This window comes from Dermacentor andersoni, chromosome 4, assembly GCF_023375885.2.
Source record: "Dermacentor andersoni chromosome 4, qqDerAnde1_hic_scaffold, whole genome shotgun sequence".
Lineage (NCBI taxonomy): Eukaryota > Metazoa > Arthropoda > Arachnida > Ixodida > Ixodidae > Dermacentor > Dermacentor andersoni.
The window spans coordinates 207,366,954-207,383,848 of record NC_092817.1 but is presented as its reverse complement, the minus strand read 5'-3'; the positions used below and the strand labels follow the sequence as shown (position 1 = coordinate 207,383,848).

General features: G+C 46.1%; 2 protein-coding genes across 3 annotated transcripts in view; both read left to right on the top strand.

Moving 5' to 3' along the window:
• The window catches only part of LOC140217282 (uncharacterized), an 84,239-nt gene extending 80,874 nt beyond the window's left edge, over positions 1 to 3,365 (top strand). Inside the window, exon 4 of the mRNA XM_072287699.1 lies at positions 3,267 to 3,365. Coding sequence (XP_072143800.1) covers positions 3,267 to 3,365 — 99 coding nt within the window. The remainder of the gene's footprint in view (positions 1 to 3,266) is intronic.
• LOC126538488 (FMRFamide receptor-like) overlaps positions 1 to 16,895 on the top strand; it is a 1,022,731-nt gene that overhangs the window by 964,243 nt on the left and 41,593 nt on the right. The gene's annotated exons all lie outside the window — the stretch shown is intronic.

Sequence of the window (16,895 nt, the reverse complement as noted above, 5' to 3'; positions counted from 1 at the left end):
GACACACGACCAGTGACTATACCATTGTTCTAGGACCGGATGTATGTTGATACAAACATTTTGTTGTGCATGAAAGGGTAAAATTGTCATACACCTGGTATGCGACAATCTTTCGCTCCTATATATATATATATTGTCACGTGGTAGTGACGGTGAAGAAAAGCAGCAATACGGTGGAATATAAAACTGGCTTTTATTGGGCGAACCTGTGCCCACAAAACAGGCTACACTTATAGCGCAACGATAGCGGCGAACACGGTCGGCGATCGTCGCAAATCTGATCAGCGAGTCAAGCGCGTCAGCTTTTATACAGCAGTCGTCGAATGTTCCAGACTAATCGTTCGGACCCGCGTACCTTCCACAAAGTTCTACACCATTCGCGTCACACGATGAAATCAGATAACACAACGTTCGGCGACAACAGATAGCCGGGTAGAAGTATCGATAACTTTCCAGAAACTTCGGATACATGCAGGCGCGACCCGCGCTGTGCGATTACATTTGTTAGGTGGCGAAACGTGGTCGCCCGATAAAGATAAGTACACGTTTCAATATATTCCACACACTGTCGAATTGTACCATAGGGGGCCGGCCTTATTGAAGCTGCAGTAATGCAGCTTTATCCCGCCACCCCCCTTTCTCTCTTTGTTGAGAGATGAAATAAAATGTTGATATATATATATATATATATATATATATATATATATATATATATATACACATATATATATATGTGTGTGTGTGTGTGTGTGTGTGTGTGTGTGTGTGTGTGTGTGTGTCCCTCCACTTTGCGGCCTTCCGCAGCACTGATTCACGATATTTTTGGTGCAGCTAGGCTAGTTTGCCATCATACGGTGTATTGTGACCTCGCATATCTGAAGTTCCCGTGAAGGCGCATGTGGAGATGTAGATCCGTATCAATGACCAATTCAATAAGTTAACTGAGTAAGGGTGATAAAATAGAAGAGCAAATAAAATAGTAGCCAAACTAGCAAATTCGAATATACGGGTGATCTCCGTTAGTGAAAACCATTCGGGCAGAGGCAGAACGAAAGCGTTCCCAGCCTCCCGTTACGTGTAAGGTGGTAGTGGCAATTTCGTGTTTTAATTCTTGTCTGCTAATGAAAGGGAGGTTCGGGGATCACTTTCCTGCAGTTTCGAAACGCGTTGTTACAAATATCCGAAAGCGGAGATATTGTACAGTGAGTGTTGTAGTTTCTCCTTTTATATTGTTTATCGCCGCGCACAAATGCACCGAAATTGGAATAAATTTTATAGGACTCCACATTTGTAACTTCTCATGAGAATTTGTTACAAGATATCGACTAAGTCACAGAATAAAGAAAGAAGGCAGGCATAAATAAACAGGAAGAACAGGAAGAACAAGAAAGCAATACCGGTCGTTCTATACACAGTCGACTTGTCATGGCAGGAAAAGGAGTACGAAACGCCACCGTGTTGCAGTTGTATGGATTTCTTCAACAATAACGAAATCATGTTTTGAGACCGTCGGATTTAGCTGTAAGAGTCAGCTGTTATGACTAAATGGTTTCCGATACCTAAACGTTCTGATGTTTGCTTGCAGCAGAGTAGCAAAAGAGCTCAACCATACAAGCGGCAACAGCTGTTTGAAAAAAAAAGCACAATAAATTTTCTACAGAACCATACGTGCATGGTCTTTCACATCGGCTCAGGAATGAAAAGGTTTGAAGTCGACATCGTTTTTTCCTTTTTGAACGAACTCCGACACGTTTGTTCTCGCTGAAACAAACACTTCTAAATGGCTGTGATGCGTGTAGTCAAATTTGTGCAATAAATTGCAACAATACATTGTTTCATGTGAAGTGGGTGTTGTTTATCGGTACCGTACCGACCGCGAAATCACTTTCGCAGCCCAGATGGAGCGTTGGCCCAACACCAGATTAACTGAGCATAAAAATGTCACTGAGCGAACACGCCTTGCTAGCGCTTTTTCCATGTATACTTTCGACATTGTGGGTACAGGCATATGTTTGAAAAAACTAAAATTTTCTACCGCAGTAAGTGTAGGCATTCAAGGATTGAGCCATTCCACTTAAAGAAAGGAAAGCATGCTGATACGAGTGTTGCGTTTTTTTTTCTTTTGCTCCGTGAAAGAAAGGAGTGGGAAATGCGAAAAGAAAGTCGGATGTTGGAAGTTAGGCTGAAGGAGAATTATGTTTGGACGCTTAGGTTTCGCACCTTGCTGGGTGATTAACAGGTAGTACTCTATTTGTTTTCGCATTATGGCACATGTATATTCTTTATCTTCTCCCGGTTCAGTTGCAAGTCAGCGTGTGTGTTGTCTTTCAGCGCCCTTTTCATTCTTAGTGCGCCAGGGTGGAACGAATGTTACGACGCTCTTTCGAAAATGTCATGCTCGGACGAGCACCGTCTATGTCTAACACATTTAGTTCGCCGTTAGGATGAACAATTCGCCCTGTCATAATAACCACTCACTTGTGCGAACAATGACAGGAGATCTAAACGCGCAGCCCATTTTAGCTTGATTTTGCTTTGTGGTTGTAATTCATTGAGCGGATATTAGATTTGCAATCTTCCAAATTTCTCGCAGTGCGGGAATAGAAGTTAGCTCGCGATAGCGAGATTATGTGCCAAACATACGTGCTAACTTTCATTAGCAAGACGCTGCTACAGAGAGAACAAAAGCTGGCCATGTTAGCACCCTGTTTTGTCTAGCTCCAGTCTAGCTTGCCATGCAGAGACTGACGGAAATTCACCTCGCCCTCTTTCCTGAGGATAGGCGGCACCAGTTAAGCTTTCGTTGTCAGTGGTCGCCGGCGCCGCACATAGTCGTTACTGCCATGAAATTAAAACCGAGCGCGCTGTCGAACAGGGACAAAGCTGCAATATCAAAATATTTTCCAACTCTGTAGGCGGAAGCATTTACTTGGGGGGAAGCTGAATACTTAGCAACGGAAAAACAGAACCGCGCCGTCTGCTCGCTTTAATTATCCTGTCGTGGGAATTTAAATTGGGGATCCAACCGATCCGGCTTCAGGCGGCCCCGAGGGACATGCGACGTTCCCTGCCACACCTGCATTATACGCTAGCACCCCCGTCTGTCTGTATGCCGGAACTTCAGTAAAGATTTGTTCTTGTCATTTTGCTCATAGCGCAGTTAAGCGACGCTAACCAGGTTCCTAGTACAAGAGACTGGAGGGAAATCTCCAGAAACCACCCGTGATTTGCCGTAATCTCGTCTGTGTTCTCCTGGGTCATTTCAGAGCTCCGTGCACACAGCCGGAACTCATTACCTCACTTCCCCGCCGCCGCACTTTGCTGTCGGTGTTCCCAGATATCCCATTGTTTGCTGGCTTACCTAATCACCTGCAAGTTGCGCGTATGAGCACTAAAAGCAAGGTTATCGGAGTTGTACCAATAATACCTCGCAATGTATAGGCGTGACTGAGGCATGGAAAACACCGCATTATTTTCGCGCAGTTAGCAGCAGTCTGAGTGGTTCAAACATGATGCACGAAATTTTATCGATTACTCGGGCTCAGATAAATTACTCATGTTTAGAAATAACTTTGTGCGCGATAATCTTGTAGAGTTTTCCCTTCAGTTCCCTGCTTCGTTAGTTTCGTCACCGTCATCAACACTTATGCATTCGCTTACTTATAATTGCTGTTATTTGCACCACTTTACCTCGCCCGGACGAAAACAAGTATCCCGTTCGAGTGTTGCGCTCCAGAAACATCCCTTGTCAAACCATTATTGATTACTCCAACTTTCTGCCGACCTCTGGCTCAATTGGCTCGCCTCAAAGGCATTTCGTATGACGCGCGCACTCCGCAAACCAGAGCGCCAAACGCGTCCAAGTTTCGTCCCGGAGGGTTCGTCATGGCGCCACGCGCGCTCTAGAAAGATCGCAGAGAAATTAAAAAGGTTCGGCGAAGAAAACAAAAATGAACCTGTGGCATGTGGCGCGCAGAGGTAGCCGCTGTGGCCACGGTTTATTTAGACCTGCCAGCCATGGTACCGCGGAATCTGGGGGCCGGTTGATGCCGCAACCGCTCAGGTCGACAGCGCTAGCCTGTTCTCGCGCTACATGCACGTGAGCCGTCCACACACGCCGCTACAGGGCCTCCCTCCTGGTGCGAAGCGCGAATAAACTATGGGCCAGAGGAGTGCGTATTGGCCGGTTCTTGGCGCATGTCGACAGTCCAGAACGTTCAGGGAAACAACGCTAAAGACGGTGTCGTCGGACAGCATGCAATGGCGGTAGTGGCGTTATTTCGTAGTGTCGTTGGTAGCGGCAGTGGGAGTCGTTGGTAGTGTCGGGTTCCGCAATCCGAGAGAGATGTTTCGGGCCGCACTGGCAGCGTAGGTCATGAGGGAGGCGCCAGCACAGTGATATCATTGTGTGAAATCAAGACCTGCCGCAGGTTCTCGTAGATGCTCGGGCCTCTAGAAGTCGCAGCTCCGAAATACTACCCTCCGGCAGCTCACGACTTGCGTGGATATAGCGCAAGCGTTGGTCAGTCACTTTGTTGACGTAAACGTGATTCATGAGTTGAAGAAACCAAGTGGCAGAGCTGGCTTCTCCAAATTTCGGCAGACCATGCATCCACGGAATGTGCGAGCACAGAACATCGGAACGTTCGCCTGCTGCTGCTTGCGGTGAAATCTCGAATGCCGATAGCATCAGGGTTGCGGTGGTCGCTGAAGGCATCGAGAAGGCTATACTTGTGGCGTCGCCGGGCCTGCCAGAGTGAAATTTGCGTCTAGTGGAGCCGGTGGGAGTAAGGTGATGAGTGAGGTGCCCCCGAACGGATCGCGGACAGCTTGCAGGAACATCCAAGGAACGAGAGCGGCGGTCCGTAGTATTGTCGCAAGCGCTTACGTTGAGCTCAGTGAATTCTTTGAAAAGAGCCGTCGCGCAGCTGCCTTTTAGCTGGGAGGGCGGCTCACGGACCGAGCAAAGGTTTCGTGCTGGAGCCAGTGCGTGCTCACGATCGGCACGGTGGGCGCAGGCGATGCGGGTCGACAACGCGCGCAAGGTTAGAGACCTGATAAGCCCGACATATCCTATGTCACAAAGCCCAATCAAACGACATAAAAGCTACAGTAAACAGAAAAGCAAGAAAGAACTGTTACTCCGTGTTAGTACGCCAAAATTTGCCACGTGTTAGGTCGTATCTAGAGAAGGTATTTCAGTGTCATGAAGCCCCATAGAAGAATGACTTACACACCCTGCTCCCTTTTCTTTATCTCGTGGGCCTCTACAACTTCTCTTGTTGTTCGATCTTTTTCCGTATAAAGGACTCTTGTATTTTCAAACTTGGGTGTGCATTTACGTTGTGAATTGCAGTCTCTTACGCGCATTGCAACATGTGTGTGCGCAATCCCTGTTGTGGAACTCGAATGCTCCTTAACTCGCAGAAAACATTCTGTGGCAATGAAGGGAATGCTACAGGCGCGTGGCTGCTTCACATGTCTTACGGCACCAAGTAGTCAGCCAGCGTTTGACAGGCATCTTGCTTGCTCGGAACAGACGCTGAATCGACGCAGCTTCACGTGCGACGGTTCGCGTTTGCCAAGATGCGGAAAGGAAAAACTGCAATATACGTAAACTTTTACATTCAGTGGTGTGTTTCAGCTTACGTAACAGTTGCTAATAAGGTGGTGTTTATGTTCTCTTCCCCAGCTTAAACTAACGTGGATGAAAACATGGGACTATTTTTGGAAACGCTCTCACTTGAACGCGCTTTGCCTCCGTAGCTTTCACTTTATTGCCACAGAAAGTCCTCCGCGAGTATAGTGTTAAGAAGTAGGCCAGTTTGGCCTACATACGAGACGCGCACAGAAAACACCATCGAAGTTGAGCATGAAACGACATTGTTTGGATGATTAATACTACAACCAGATTGATTGCTTACCTCTGTAGTGCAGGTGATTGATCTTTCACTACGCCTGCGCACGACTGAACAAATGGTGGCGAGCTTGTTCTTAACAAATGAAAGCGACAATCACGCCACAGCCAAACACTAACATTTGCAGCCTATGCGATAATCAGTGGACATATGGGATCAAGGCCAGGTTTTCCTTCTTAGTCCGCCTAGCTTCGTGTACAACCTTTTTCAGTCCCTATTTATTTATTCCTTGGAGCAATTTTTTCGCCGACGTAGATATGACGGCCTCTGGGAACCCCGCCATTTGGACCCGGGCTACTTCCTTGACATGCTATTGCCTACATTGTGGTGGCACAACTTCAACAAAGCGTTCCATAGGCTAGACATAGCAATACCATTCTTGATCAGCTTGGAGTGGCTGGGACGAAAGTCCAGGATTTGATTTTTGGATCTGCACTGCTAATTCCAGCACACACGGTCAGTCTCGAAGTAAAACTGCATGTCCAAAAACTGAATGCTACAGTCCCTTGCCGTTTCACACGTGGATTTCAACCCCATTCATTCCTCCTTGAAAAGTTTCAATATGTTCACCATCTGCAGAGAGCACTTACCTCCCTCAACAAGAATCAGGTAATTGTCAGCGTACCGAAGAATCTGCCGCACGATACCAGAAAAGTTTTTCTCAACTGCCCTGTCTGCCTTAGACAAGAAATGTGGCTCATTGTTGGTTCAAGCTGTGACCCTATACATACTACAGATCTCTGGCCAAAAACATTGCCGTCCCAAGCGACAAGCGTGGAACGCAAATAAAAACCTAACAACTTAGAAAGGACTCAATAGAAATAACAGAGGCGTTACAAAAAGCAACTCGTCATTGTCGACAACAATGCACTCCTGAACAATTTTTAACAATGGTTCATGTGGAATCGAGTAATATCAGTCCTCGACGTCGATGCTGAAAGCAGTACAGCCCTGTGGGTTCTGCTTGGCTGGATAGTCAACAAGTGCACTGGAACTCGGAATCGCGAAAGGGCCGGCGGCTTGAAGTGAGTCCACCTGCTTCTGGAGGTAACTAGAACGGCATAACACCATGCATCGGTTTGGGAACAATCCCACGGAACGGCATGGACAGCTTGTGCGTTTTCACAGTAAAGGCTCTTATCTTTCACTTCGGCTGACAGGCGAGATAAATTGAGGTCTTTCAAAGGCGCGACAGCCCGCCGTTTGTGACGAGTGTTGGCTCTGCGAAGAACGCCGCCAATGTTCAGCCGTGCGCAGGCGTAGTCAAAGATCGAGCAGCTGCACTACCTGTGTAAGCAATTGGTATGTTTGCAGTGTTAATGAAGCAAGCATGTGCGCTTCATGCTCAACTTCTTTGGTGCACTTTGTGCCTTTCTCGTGCGGGAAAACATATGGAGGCTAAATTGGCCGATGTCTTAACACTAGCCTGAAGGAGCATTCAAATTCCACAAAAAGGATTGCGCACATACATCTGGCAATGCACGTAAGAGACTGCAATTCATAAGGAAAATGCACGCCTAAGTTTGAAAATACTACATTTCTTTATAAGCACAAAGACTTAACAGCAAGAGAAGTTGTATAGGCCCACGAGATAGGGGAAAAGGAGGCAGGGTGTGTCAGTCATGCTTGTATAGCACATCGTGACACGGAAATATCTTTTCTAGATACAACCTCACGAGTCGCAAATTTTTTTGGGGGATAACACCAATGAATAGTCGTCTTTTTCGTTTTTTTGTCTATTTTTGCTTTTGTGTCGTTGGATGACGTTTGATGACATAGGACATGTCGGGTTTGTGAGGTCTCTAGTCTTTCGAATAGACATTCAGTTGCAACTGGCGCCGTGTCCTGTCTTGTGCCTTAGCTTGTGCCCCAGTAGTTGGCGCTCTGAATTTAGCCGTCCTCGTAGAAGTCGGGCCCTGAGGGTGGCAACCGGAGCCTGGAACCTTGTTAATACGGAAGGGGCTTTCTAGCTGGATGAACCAGATATCCGGCATGTCGATGTAGAATTCCCGGACGCCCTATAACTGCGAGATGGCTGCCAGATAGCGTTAGGCCACGTCACTGTGGACTTCGTAGAGCCGGTGCGTTGACCCTGGCATGGCTGGGCTCACCAATTTGTGGGAGACGGCGAGAAAGAGACCCAGCTTACTCCAGTTGAAAATTGCGTAGGAGCACATTCAATACACTTCTTGCTTTCACGGTGTTTTTCGTTGAAAATTTATTATGGTATTTCAATTTGTTAGAACGTGTAACTACAATGGCATAATCGCATTGTAGCTGCAAGTTCCCTTACATTAGTTTGAGCTCAGGCCTCATTGTAACCGTATGGTTGCTTCGCATATTTTGCTCGTATATTTGAGCTATGGTTTCTGAACTGAGTTCTGGCATTTCACGTGCCAAAGCCACGATTTGATTGAGGCACGCTGTAGTGAGGGGTTTCCGGAATAATTTTGACCACCACGTTTTTACTGCAGCCCGAACTCACAGGTCCCGCAATTCGCACCCCGTCGAATTGCGATCACCGCGGCCGGGATTCAATCCCGCGACCTCAGGCTTGGCAGCGCAACTCCTTAGCCGCTAAGCAAGCCAGGCGCGGGTTACGGCTTTGATTTTAGAAAACTGTTATACAAGGCGTCCCAGCTAACATTAACCAAGGTTCGAAAATAGTCGATTGCGCTATAGGATGACACGAATTGAAGCATGATGCTGGCCACTTTTTGCACCAAATCACACAATTGTTCCGATATCTTTACTTACACCATTCGTCAAGATTATTTGATAAACTACGTCAGCCCTATATACAGAGATAGATGTATAACATTGAAATTCTGGAGCATTCTAGGAGATGTGCCAATAGGCAGTATTTAGGCGTGTGCTGATTGTGCCATCATTTTTTACATGTCGTAGAAGAATCGCACGAAATATAAAAATAACCACGCGACAACGCGCTTGCACACCACGATCACCGTGCACAATACGGGGCAAAGCGACATACCCTTGTCGTGTCAGACACTGTCCCGTGTTTCAGTTCGAGTGTTCAGAGGGAGCTTTAGCTTGGGGCCAACTTCAATTCCTCCCATTCAAGTACGTGTAAAACGCCGAAATGTTTTTTATGACACAACCACTCAAGCGATTAGAACTAAATTTATTGCATTTTTGAGAGAAGGTAAATTTTTGTGACTCTCAGATGCAAAACCTTACTTTAGATGGAATGTTTTATTGCCCGGAAATTGGCAGCTTCCAAAAATATTGAAGCGCGAACTTTACAATTTTGAAAGTCTACACCAAAAAGAGATATGGCCTTTCTAAAGACTTCACATTTTACTGCCCCAAAAGTGGTCAAATTTAATATGTGAATTTAAAGCTTATCTCATCATAAATCCACAACAGATTTCATTAAACATGTTGCGTTGCTTACCGAGAAAAATGGCCTCTCCATACCAGTTTATTTAGATAGAAGATCTCGAGCAAAACCTCTTTGTTCCTGTAACGAGCCCGGTTTAATTAATTTCTTCCCCACTTTATTTCCCACCAGTAGACTCAACGACTCTTGCTGATCTCGACCGCTGACCGGTTTATGCTTCTCTCCGCTTTATTAATTGAAAGCTTTACCTCGGGTGACTCCTATCTTAATACAACTTCGTTGTCGGCAACAACTGCACCGATTTTGATAGGCTTGCTGCATTAAAATAAATTCAAGTCTACTCAATGTAGAAAGCATAATTTTTTCATGAAAGACGTCACTTTTTTATCAATATTGTCTAAAATCACAACACAAGAAAAGGAAAGAAAAAAGAAAAATAAAGTACTCAGGTTTCACCTCTGTACCTTAGCACTAAAATATAATATCACATTTAGGTGAACTGCGCCTGGTAAGATATCTAAAGCAGACTAAATTTACGTACTATAGGCCACTCTGAAATGCGCCCCTAATTTGTGAGTAGGACTTGCGCACAAACTTCCTAAACATTGCAACAATTTTGCGGAAGCTGTATACTCATATACCCAATTTGTCCGCCTTATATGCCCCAAAAGCTGCGCTTCACAGAGCGGCGATATCTGTTTTTCGTAGAGGGTTAGAGTTTGGTAAGCTTCTGGCTTGATTATTTGAACAAAACTTGGGATCCTAAACAGAAATTTTGCTTCCTTGAGTCACTAGAATTTATCTTTTCTCTGAAATGCAAGAAATTCCATTCACATTGCTACAGCAGCTTTTGTATAACAGCGTTTGTGCGTTTTTCATGCTTTTCATGCATTTGAGTAGGAGAATCGCAGTTGGTTCCAAGTTGAAGCTTCAGCTCGCCTTCAATTTCAAACGTGCCATGCATACACGAACCATGCTTGACCCAACGCGCTGCTGCTGAGAACGTGGCAGGGCAGTGACTCTTCTGTCCACTTTTGTTTTCCTTACATAACTATTTCTACATTTCAGGTGCGCGTAACAATGAACAATACAATAAGGAGCATTGGCAACCTGTGTCTAGGTGACGCTGTAAAAATAAAAACTCGTGCCATCATAAGTTTGCACGATGCAATGAATGAATAAGTTTGAACTTTTCTCTACAGCAGGGATACAGAAGGCCTCGCCGGTTTCTGTGGCACAGGGTTTGCTGAAAAGGGGTCGCGCAGACAGCAGTACTGAAAATGAACAGGCGGAAAATAAACGAAATATTCCGGTTGTGCCCTATTTACATAGAACGCCATGCTGTAAAGAAGTAGCTAATTGGGGTGTATGCAAGAGCTGTTTTTCCTGCCCAACATAATCTTAAAAAAGGGCGTCGGTTGATAAACCCGCACCGTAAAACTACGCTTGATTGTTGAAACACACATCGAAACCGTTTTATCGATTTTGAAGCGGCACTGGCGTATGAACTGCCATTATTGTACGGCAGGAATTATGAAGGCGAATCAAAGTGTTTGCCCCATCATTTTTATTTAGCCAAAATAAGGTACAGAAAGGTAATTACAAATCTTAATACTGTTCTACGTACCTTACACTATTTTTCCACATAGTCTCCACACCGGTTGAGACGTTTGTCCCACCGCAGCACTAAATTTGATCTGTCCCTGTGGTAGAATCCGTCCGGCTGACTTCGTCCGAACGATCATTGTAATGCAAGTCTTGACGGCCTTTTGCGAACTCACAACACCACCAACTCACACTTCCCAAAGCGACATACCTTTCCCCATACGTGAGCTGCATTTCCCTGTGGATTTCCATGGGTGTTCGTGCGTTGCTGAATAGAAAACAAATCACAATTCGTTGCTCGCACGCCGTGAACGTGTGAAGCACAGCCGCTATCTTCAACAACTCACAACAGTACAAGGTACATAAAGGTAATTACAAATCTTAATACTGTTCTACGTACCTTACACTATTTTTCCACATAGTTTCCACACCGGTTGAGGCGTTTGTCCCACCGCAGCACTAAATTTGATCTGTCCCTGTGGTGAGTGAGCGAGTGAGTGAAAAACTTTATCAGCTCTAGATTCGCTGGTCTTCTGCGGTCTTCAGATGGAATCGTCCATCTTTTAGCACAACGGTCGGTTGCCCTTAGTCCAGGGCTCCGCTGGATGCTGCTGCCAGTTGTGCTCGCCGAATCAGACCTTCTTGGTCGACCTGGCGATTGCTGGAGAGCACTCCCTCCCATTGCTCCGCACTCGGGTTTGGTATAACGGGTACCACGTCTATCTTCCGGCATGCCCACGTTATGTGGTAGAATCCGTCCGGCTGACTTCGTCCGAACGATCATTGTAATGCAAGTCTTGACGGCCTTTTGCGAACTCACAACACCACCAACTCACACTTCCCAAAGCGACATACCTTTCCCCATACGTGAGCTGCATTTCCCTGTGGATTTCCATGGGCGTTCGTGCGTTGCTGCATAGAAAACAAATCACAATTCGTTGCTCGCACGCCGTGAACGTGTGAAGCACAGCCGCTATCTTCAACAACTCACAACAGTGCCGTGCTGTGGAGCTACCGGCAGGCCTCGTCCATTTGTAGCCCCGATAAATCGAGCAGTTGGCGGCCGTGATCCACGTTATGTACCATAAAAACGTATGTGGAGCTGTTGTGGTGACGTACGGCTTTGTCAATGCTTTCGACAGGATTTGCACCAAATGCCGCATTCTCCATCGTGGTTATGTGCCACGTTTGTTACTCATCATTGTCATTGTTCTCTGTGAAACGCACACAACGTGATCCTCGTACGCTACAGTATTGCTTGTTCTGGCCTCCGAAATACCAGCACCGAGGATACCACCCAGAGCCTGCGTGCAGCGCAATAACCGTTTGCCTGTCGATATTGTTGCGCCTCAGCGCAGTAGTTTTCGCGCCCGACTACCAAATGCATATCGTGGCAGCCGTGAATGATTTCTAACCTATTAGTGCTGGCTATGGGTAAAGTATTTTGTGTTCCTCCACGGAAAAGCGGTGTTGAACCTGGAGATGACAATGCTGCCTGACTGCGACAATGTGACACCAATGTCCTCGCCAGCTCATCAGGATAGACGGAACGACGCACAAGGAAAAACCAGTTTACAGCATTTAACTGCTATTCCAGCCATAAAAAGAAAAGAAAAGAAAAAAGTGCAAGTGGGTGTCCATGCAGTTGTGTTACACCTAGCTATCTCGTGGCGCTGCACTTCTTTTTATATGCACTTATCTTACAATGCTGTCGTGCTCGACGTAGTTGCACTAATGTCGTGTTGGTTAAATTAGATTATCCGCATATGCACACAGACATCAATTAGAGCTGGATCATTTGTTTTCAGAATAACATATACACATCGTTTGTTTGACCGCGGATGCAGAATTACGAAACGTATGGGGTTCGCTTCGACATCAGAACATATTGGTCCTTTAGTGAGCCACTGATGTAGAAACAATAAATATTGCTTTTCCCGCTAATCGTCCTGCCGGTAAGTTCATTACCGTTCTTTTACCCAGCTGGAAGGCAAATAAAGCATAGTATGGCGCCAGGGCACTCAAGAGAATAAATCAATAGGCACCATAGAATAAATGATTCGCGCCATGGCACGTAAAATAAAATCACAAGTGTCGTCGGCTCAGTGTCGATATTAGCTTCTGATTTTGTCCCCTATTTTCGCTGCTTTTTGTGATTGCGTACGAATCTCTTCATCTCTCGATCGCCTTTCCACACACAATGTGCACCGCCTGTGGTGCTGCCAACGAAAGCGTCCACAAGCAAGAAACGATGAAGTCTGCTTTTCTTCGGCCCCTCAGTTGTTGAGGTCGCTATGCGTATTGCTTCCACTGGTAGTGCTTCACGTTTTGCTGCCTTCGTTTCTCCTTCTTTATCCCGTCGTCAAACGACGAGGCGAAGATAAAACTAAACCGACTTCGCGCGCCACGCGGCATCAATCTCGAAAGACGCCTCGGGGGAACCACGTCGCCGGCGTTCCCAAGTCTCGCTCGACGCCAGTCCCTCCTTGCCTTTCCTCGCCAGGGGAGAGCTGTGGGGGAGAGAACGGTGCTTTGATTTTGGGTTTTCCCTCTGTGGTAGTTTGGCTTCTTTCAATGAGTTCCCACTGCCATCGTTCAGTCTTGCAGATGCACTCGTAAATTATACACGGTGCGCTCCTACTTTGCAGCCGGCTTTTGTTTGTTTTAGTCTTATTCCCTAAACACCACCTCGGAGTAGCTGCTTAAGATTTAGGTTTTATAGCTCGGCAAGTGTAAAAGGGAAATCAATACCTTAGCGTGACGTACCAGCGCCCCGGGCCCTATACTGCAGCTACCCATTGACTGGAATGGATGGGAAACGTGCTTCGACAAAAGCAAAGAGCATCGCTGCCTCTCTCTGCCGGTAACGCGACATTAATTTCAGTTCTGTCATCTTTATTTGAGTCTGGTATATACGTATATTACAGCGAAAAACTTCGAATGTTCTTCTGCAGTGATCATTCCATATTGCCACTCATGCCAAATAAAATGCGTTGATTTACGAACGTGTCTTCATCAGAACCACATCTCGTTCCGCGAACTCGTAACGATAAATTCGCAATAGAACATGGGATGGGTGGTTGACAGTAGTTCACATTTATGCGCATGACCAGATGAACATGGCAACAGTGATTTCAACGCCCTTTCTTCGTGTAGACCCGTGCTTGCGTACACTTATGCATCATCATCATCGCAGGACGGCCCTAGCAGTCGGCAATGGAACCCGCGACTCCATGATAAGCACGCAGACGGCACATAGTCATGAAGGAACGTGACAAATGCAACTTTTAGTCAAGAGCGCCTCTTTTCGGCACCACAAACACTTAGTTTGAAATAAGCCAGCGGAAAAACTGTTGAAATATAAGGAATCATCTTCAGCAGCGGCCTATTCTTATGTTAACGGTATGAAGGCCTCTCCCAAAGGTCCTAAATTGCTCATGTCTTGCGCCAGCTGAGATCATCAGATGCCTGCAAGTTTCTTAATTTTATTGGGCCATCTTAGCGTTGGGCATTGTACCGTCTTGGGCGTTGTGCCGTCTGGCGCATTGATCATTCTGCCGTCCTCGACTGCGGTTCCCTTCTCTTGAAACCAATTACCCATTTACAATAGGCCCTTGCTTGTCTGCCCTAAGCATCAGATGACATGCCCTGCTCCATTTTGTGCACTCCTATTGTCAACTAGAATATCGACTTCCCCCCCCCCTTGTTCTATAATGCACACCGCTGTCATCCTACCTCTTAGCGTTACGCATATAATTTTTGGTTACATCGCTCATTGCGTGGTTCCTAGCTTCTTCTAAAGCTTATCTGTTAACCTACAAGTTTAGGCCCCATGTGCCATTACTGGTAAAACGCAATCATTGCACACCCTTTTTTAAAGAATACCGCGAATTTGCCGGTAATGACATGGCCCCCTGCACAAGGGCAGCGGATTGGGCGAGTTGGGCGAGTGTGCGCTGCTACGAATTTTTATCATCCATATTATCCATATGGGAAATAATGGTGCTCACCTTTATAACGCACGACATTCCATCAACGTGGAGAAGAATTGAAATTTCGCCTAGTTGGCACACATTCATCGTGGTGTCTTAAGCGCCGAGAAGGACATAAATGGACTTCAGCGTGTTGTTTTTGACATAAATGGAAGAGGCAGCTTGTGTTCGCCTTGATCTTGTAATAATTTTGATGTTCTTACATATCACATTTCATGCTGGTTTCTTCAGAACTATTCAGAATATATTTTACTTTAACTCTGAGATCATGGAAGTGCTTTAGAGCATAGCAGTGTATCGTCTAGTATGGCAATGTGGTAGAACCAGCCGACAAATCGACGTATTCCAGAAATAGCAGGGGGTGAAAATGGCGGAGAAAGTCTTTAGCCATACTCGAAAACTTACCATGAAATTTAAGCTTTCTAAGTTACAAATTGAAAAAAAAAAGCTGTTTTCGCTGCTTTGTAAGTTTTCAAAAGCATGAGTAGCAGCTTTCATTCCAAGTCCCTGGGCTACTTTACTCTGCGTTTCTAATTAGAGATGGGGGACTAAGCCAATAAACGAAGCCAAGGTTGCTCCCGTAACGAAGCCCCTTTGTCGAACTGCTGGCTCCTCAATTTTCAGCGTTTAATACACCGCTGAATACCGCTGCATGAGCATAATGATTTCATTACGTCTCCACGGCCATGTTTGATAGGAGGGTACTCCGCGAGGCTTCATCATCTTAGGATTTTTTAAGTGTTGAAATATTAGGAACCTCAAAGAGTGCTTAGTGGGTCTTCGAAAGTGGATTATTATATAATTGTGTAATACCTGAAACAAAATGGTCGTCTTCCACCTCGCCACGGGCTACCGCGTCGAACTTGCCGCGTTTTACAGTGAACTCTCAGCACCTATACCCAACTATAGAGGAGATTTTAATGATGTAGTAGGCTGTCTTATCTTTATGCCTAACAATAGAATAGCCTGTTTCACATACTTGTTAATTGCAGTGATCAGTCCATGGTAATTGCAGTGGCATTCTTTTACCGTACAGCCACAGATCAGGCACACTTATCCGCAAATGATGTAATGAAGATGATCCCACAAAAAAGCAGGCACTGGTTTATGCTGTCAATGCCGACAAGCCGTCTTCATTCTATTTTTCCCACCTCCACAACCACACTATTAAATAGTGTGTCCCAGCTAAGTTTAGCTAAGTTGTTCAAAGAAAAAAATAAATGGTACGGTGCAAGACTGAATCGAATGAGTCGTTTGGCAGCTTAAACACATGCAACATCTTCATTTCGCTGCTCACTTTAGTCAATGAGATGAGCAAGTGCTTTATTACCGACACAGCGTTATCAAATTGCATCAGGGCGTTGTGCATGAACAAAGAGACCGATCTTAGTGACTTTTACGCGCTCTCCTAAGTCGGATAAAAAGTTTCCGAAAGCCGGACCAAGCTTCGTTGTCTTCGTTAGGGCACATAAAGATGACTTCCCATTCCACACATAGTATTTAGCGTTCCGTAGAGCCGACGCAGACGGCATTGCATGCGGCATATCGCAACGCGGAGAACATGAGAACATGGGGATCTTGTTATATTAAAAAACACTTTTTTTCCTCGAGAAAACTCTCAAAATCTCGGTCCAGGGATTTCCCTAAACTGACCGAAACACACTACTAGCCAAAGACCTGTCGGGCAGCTGTCCTTACACGCCACGTGGCCTACGGATGCACCGAGGCACCGCGGCGAAGCTGCTATAGACGACGAGCGCTCTGGTATCCTAGCAGTCAACCAGCTGCAAGGACACGCTTAATGGGGCCAGCAGCGCACAGAAAAGCACCGGCGTACGCGGGTCGATCAGCGCATCCATAACTCTGGACTCACGTGTCGCGGACGCGCTCTGCCGGACATCGAGGAGCGCAAGCTGTTTTGAACCGGCAGGTGACGGCACCCTTGCCTTTGGCGGCCCTCATTACGCGGCGACGTCAACTTTCTGGTCGAGGATTACCTCGATAATTCCTTCCGCG